This window comes from Triticum aestivum, chromosome 7D (genome assembly GCF_018294505.1).
Source record: "Triticum aestivum cultivar Chinese Spring chromosome 7D, IWGSC CS RefSeq v2.1, whole genome shotgun sequence".
NCBI lineage: Eukaryota > Viridiplantae > Streptophyta > Magnoliopsida > Poales > Poaceae > Triticum > Triticum aestivum.
This window is the reverse complement of record NC_057814.1, coordinates 152,598,755-152,604,854: the sequence shown is the minus strand read 5'-3', so window position 1 is coordinate 152,604,854 and position 6,100 is coordinate 152,598,755. Positions and strand designations below refer to the sequence as shown.

At 46.6% G+C, this 6,100-nt stretch overlaps 1 protein-coding gene across 1 annotated transcript in view; it reads left to right on the top strand.

The window, feature by feature from the left end:
* The window catches only part of LOC123168045 (protein ALTERED XYLOGLUCAN 4), a 2,450-nt gene extending 823 nt beyond the window's left edge, over positions 1-1,627 (top strand). Inside the window, exon 2 of the mRNA XM_044585910.1 lies at positions 154-1,627. Coding sequence (XP_044441845.1) covers positions 154-1,226 — 1,073 coding nt within the window. The 3' untranslated portion in view covers positions 1,227-1,627. The remainder of the gene's footprint in view (positions 1-153) is intronic.
* Positions 1,628-6,100: the final 4,473 nt, after the last annotated feature.

Here is a 6,100-nt window from a genome sequence, read left to right as displayed (position 1 = left end):
CTGGAGTAGAAGTATTTATAAAAGGCGCTCTTAACAAGCTCAATAAATAGTAGCCATGGTGGTTGTTGAAATGTGCCATATCTGGCATGTGATTTTCCCACTTGTGCAACATTTTGGGTTCTAAATGTTCCGTTGTCGTGTTGGCCCGAGCAGGCGGAGAAGTGTCGGCGTCAGGATCCGCGTCGCCGCCGTGCGACTACTCCGACGGCGAGTGGGTGCCGGACGGGCGCCCGCCGCTGTACGACGGGACGAGCTGCGGCACCATCAAGGACGGCCAGAACTGCATGGCGCACGGCCGCCCGGACACCGGGTACCTCCACTGGCGGTGGCGGCCGCGGCGGTGCGACCTCCCCGCCTTCTCCCCGGAGGCGTTCCTCCGCTGGCTCCGCAACAGGCACCTGGCCTTCGTGGGCGACTCCATGGCGCGCAACCAGGGCGAGTCGCTGCTCTGCCTCCTCGCCTCCCGCTCCCGCCCGGACCTCGTGTACCGGGACGGCGAGGAGAACAGGTTCCGGCGGTGGGTCTTCCGGGAGCACAACGCCACCGTCTCCATCTTCTGGTCGCCGCTCCTGGTGAGGGTCGCCGAGAAGGCGGAGCACGCCGGCGTGCGGCACAACAATGTGTTCCTCGACTCGTTCGACGAGCGGTGGATGTCGCAGCTGGGCGGTCTCGACGCGGCCGTCCTGTCCGTCGGGCACTGGTTCCTGATCCCCGGCGTCTACCACGACGGCGGCAGGGTCGTGGGCTGCCACGACTGCGCGGACCTCAACCGCACCGAGACGGCCTTCTTCGGCGTGTTCAAGGAGGCCGTGCGCCGGACGCTCGCCGAGGTCGCCCGGCGGCACGGCGCGGACAGGAAGGTGGTCGCGGTCACCACGTTCTCGCCGGCGCACTTCGAGGGGGACTGGGACAAGGCCGGCGCGTGCCCCAGGAGGCACCCGTACAGGGAGGGCGAGAAGGAGCTGGGCTACACGGAGAACGAGATGCGGAAGACCGTCCTGGAGGCGGTGGCCGCCCACGCAGGCGCCGGGCCCCTGCGGTTCGCGGCGCTCGACGTGACGAAGCTGGCCAACCTGCGGCCGGACGGCCACCCGGGGCCGTACATGCGCAGCGACCCGTTCGCCGGCGGCCCGGGCGCGCGGGTGCAGAACGACTGCGTGCACTGGTGCATGCCCGGCCCGATCGACACGTTCAACGAGATCCTGCTACACACCATCGCGGGGTGACCGCCAGTCCGCCATGATCGTGAGTTGGAGACATCTCCGATCGTGCGCTGAGTTCTGTTAATGATCTAGGAACCACGAATTTTGGGCCAGTGTAGGTGCGTGTACATCGATGATTCTTTTGCTCGTTCGTCAGACGATCAGGATACGAGATAGGTTGTGATGAGAGCACCGCTGGTTCAAGTTTGGGGAGAAGATTTGGAGTGGTGTGCTTTGGTATGCTGGGAGTATGAATTGCTCTGAGGTCCTAGAAGGTATAATTTCCTGACGAATCTGTAAGTTGTAACTTTCAGAAAGAGATTGCTAGTTATCAGGGCTGTGTTTTGCTTGCCTGGACTCTCTTTTTCATTCTTATTTTAGCCGCCGAAATCAATGCCCAATCATCACATCCTTCCCTCGTTTCATTTTGGGGAAATCCTTGTACTGCAAGAGGAACAATTTCGGGGATTGATGTTTCTGAAAGTTCCAAGCAACTACTTGTACCAGCAGTATTATCAGCTTCTGTCAATACATTTCCAAAATTTTGGGAGGTGAAGTTCTATTCTGACGTGTTCATCAGTGAGTAAATCTAGATGCGATACGTTTGTCAGCACAACAGGGGTCGTCTACTGCTCTCGTCGGACGTCGGTGGCGCTCTCGGGTCGCAGATACGTGTGGACTGCGGCGAGGCATCTGATCTTGCTCTCGATCTGCACAAATTGCCACCATATTCTTGTGTTTGTAGTTGGCGTGGCGGATGTTGCATGTGGCCTGCCGGCTTCGGGGGGAGTTGTGCCTAACCTCCTCCGCAAGGTTTGTGCTTATTGGTTTATTATTTATCTGAGTGCTGACCGCTTTTGACTTTTGCTTAGTGGCGTCCGTTTTTTTTGTGTGTGCGAGGTAGTGGCGTCCGTGTTTGGCTGTCCGTGGTTGATTCGTGAGTATAGCCGGGCTATCCGACACTTTGATGCATCTCGTCCGAAAGTCCGGCTCGTGTTCGGCCTGCAGTCAGCTGATGTCATACATTTTGCATTAAGCATTAATTAGTATATGTACTCCCTTCAATTCTTTTTAGTTTCCACTAGCACATATGCCCGTACGTTGCAACGGGAGGAAAAATAGTGTGCACTTAATGGAGTAAGAATTATATGTGCAAGAAAAACCCTGTGTGCACGTCAAGAAGAAACATTTTAGTTCTGGATTTCGCCGCGTGTGAAGTAATCAATTCGCTATTTTTTAATTCATTGATCGAGTGCATTTAAGGGTTTTATTAGGTCATCGCACGCCAGAGATGGTCCGTGAATTATTCAATCTGCATTCATTTGAGGGGATTTTAAGGCATGAAGTTCAATAATATGGAAATGAGGCGGGTCTTCTCTTTTGCATGTACAGGCCAGCGATATGTACAACCGGAGTTAATTGTACTCTACTATTTTTGCATTCCTTGGTTGAGGGATTTAAGTTTGAAGTTGCATAATGTGTTGGTTGCCGGGTCTTTTCTTTTTCATGCGTCTAGCTCAGGTAGTCAGGTCTTCTCTTCTCTTTGCCTCGAGTAGGAATCCTTGAGAAATTTAGGGCCCTTTTGTCAATAGTTCAGCTAGCAATCCATCCATCTAGCTCACATATTGAATTTAATTCCTTTTTTAGAAAGCTCACGAACTAATCCATCCACCCTTCATTCGGCTTAATTCTCCATCCTTCATCCAAGTTAATTCATCCATCCTTCATTCAGATTACTACATATAGTTTCGCACACGTATATAAGTATTGAACATATTTTATTTTCCTTATTTGCTAGGTAGTTGGACTGGCTAAATTTTGTGGGGTGTGAAATTCTTAGACACCGAATCGACCTGTGTTTGTAAGGCGTGAGTAAAAATCCAGAAAGAAAAATGAGTTGAAGGATCGTACTCATGATCTCAAACACCCGACACAGTGCTGCCATTCACTCGAATAATTATTGTTTTGAAAAGTTGAAAAAAACAAAAGTAATCATAGAATGTTTCGAATTTGATGCTGCGGTATGTTCTTAAATATTTATGTTGGACAATTTTTGAAATCCCGAACAATTTTCAAAATTGCGATTTCTTTTTTTGCAAGTTTCATACATTTTTTAAAATCCACAAACATTTTTCAAAAACATGAACCTTTTATAAGAACATGAGCATTTTTTTTAATTTGTGAACAATTTTCAAAAAACGGCAACATGTTTACCATTCAAAACAATTTAGAAAATGTGTAATTTTTAAATGCGAACATTATTTGATTTGTGAACATTCCTCTAAAACAAGAATATTTTTCAAATTTGAAACATTTTTTAAATGCATTTTTTCAAGAATCTCGAACAATTTTGGAAAATACAATTTTTTTGAAAAAATGGGAACATTACTTTTCAATTAAAAATTTCAGTGTCCTTTTCCAGCTAGCTCACATGCCAATTCATCCATCCTTCGTCCGACATAATAGATTCATACTTCATAGATCTTATTACTACGTGTAGTTTCACACATGTTTATAAATTGGTACGACCATATGTAAAAAGCAATATGGGGCTATTTAAAATATTTTTTTGTTGAATTTGTGAACATTTCACTACAAGAAGAATATTTTTCGAATTTGGAACACTTTTGAAAACACTTTTTTTTAATTTAGAACGATCTTGTAATACAGAAACATTTTTTCAGTTTTCAACAAATTTCGGAACAAGATTTTTTTTCAATATCCGAACATTTTTAAAACGGGAATAAAATTTTGGAATTCTGAATATTCTTCAAAAATTTGAACAAATATTTAAATTCTAAAAATAATCAAAAACATTAATTGATCAAAAAATTAAAAAGAAACAGAAATAGACTTAGGAATGCAAAAATAAAAAGAAGAAGTAAAAAAGAGAAAGGAACATAATATGTTAAATAGAAAATGAACAAAGAAATAATGAAAACGGGCCGGCCCAGTGCAGGGCTATCTGTGTGAAGCTACCGCTATCTATCGCCCAGTGCGCCAAATAGGATTACCCAGCTGCATGGGCAGGGAAATAAGTGGGCTGGCTTTTACTGGGCTATAGCGTGCGGCCCATGTACGAAATTCTGGACAAACTGTATTTCTTTTTCTAGCACATGGATGAACAAAAAATTAGTACCACCTCGCATAGTAAAAAATCTTTTCGCTAGTGAATGGATGAAAAAATTAGAGAAACACACCTTACTTTATTAGTAGGTATAGATATAAGTTTATCTGAAGTCAAAATATCTCTACTTTAAGGAAGGTGCTACGCGTCAGCCGGTGGAATTTTTAAAACGAAAACACTAACTCCCACACGTGTGGGCGTTAGCCAACTCACCCACACGCCTCCATCGCCGTTCAACAATTTCTGCACGAATCTTGGCACGTTTTGACTGATTTTGTGTGCCACGTAGGACAACTCACGTGTGTGGTGTGTGAGAGAGTTCGCCCACACGCCGGTTTCCTCTCCGCGGTCAACGGTTGCCACTCGGGGGCGTATGGTGGAACTGCTTAGCGCCGTACGCCTCGCCCGACTGCGGTTGCCGTCAACCACGTCTCGCACTTCGCCCCCTCCCCTCGCGGTTCCATTTACTCGCGCCACTTCATTACTCACCCAACCCACCCTGCAGTTCATTCGATTGGAAGAGAAGCCGAGAGGAGAAGGCGGCGGCGGAGGCGGAAGAGTCGACGACATTCGCGGCCATCGGTGGGACTCGCCGGACCGGAGCGTCTTCGCCGGAGTGCCTGCAGATTGAAGGTAACACTCCTTCCCACGCTCACATTCCTTGCCTGCATTCCCCCTCTCCTCCGTAGTCAATGTTCCGCTCGAGATTCATCGAGGTTCCGACGGATTCGCGGTGCTCCGGCGTTCCCGTCGGCGGCGAAGTCCCGTGCTTGCTGTTTTGGGTGGCATTGCGCAGTTTCGTCGCCGCCGCGGTGGCAGTCATGCCGGTGTGGCTCGGCCTGTCCGCAGCCACATCCTGGTTCTGCCTTGCGATTGAGTTGGCGTTTTTCTAGTTGTTAGTTATGTATTGCCTCGAAATGCTATTTGCGATCAGTGGGGGAAGTTTTTCGTTGCTGAATTTGAGGTTATGATAGTTGCCAATGAACCCTAGATCTAGGTAGTTGTATTTCAAAGTGTAGTATAAAGGCAACCATGGCAGTTTCAGCAACTATCTGCAATGGATGGCAACTAATTTCCTGATCAACTGTGTCAGTTGCCACAAATATGCTTTCCATGTGGCAACTATTTTTGTGAACAGACTACAGCTGTAGGCAGGATAATGTGGCAACTTTACTGTAATATAGACTCAATTTGTGTTTTGCCATGCTGATTAGTGATATCTGAACATATTTGGCTGTATTACACGGCAACTCATTTTTAATATGAGGCAAGTGTGTGAATTGCCACATTATAGGTTGTTTAGTGGATGTTTTCAGCACTTTTTGATTTTTCTTCCATTTTAACATGGCAATTTAAACTTACTACATTTGCCTTTGAACATATGGCAACTCATTTTTTTATATGAGGACAGCGTGTGAGTTGCCACATTATATGTTTGTGCAGTGGAAGATGTGTTCCTTTCTTTGTACTGTCTTGTGCTAACATGGCAACCTGAACATTTGTGTAAGTGCCTTATGATCTGTACATTTTTCAAATGAAGCCAATGTGTTTAGTTGCCACTTTTCTTGTTGGACAATCATAGGGGGTGTGGGTGTTCCTATGATATTGCCTAATCTTTTTGCCACTTTCAATTGAGCCCATGTGGCAAGTACATTCTGTTAGGTGGCAACTGCTTCATTCATAAGTTCATTTCACCCTGACATTTGATTTGTTCTTATCTCAGCACAATGGCTCGCGGCGACCATCAAGACGATGATCATGATTTCATGGA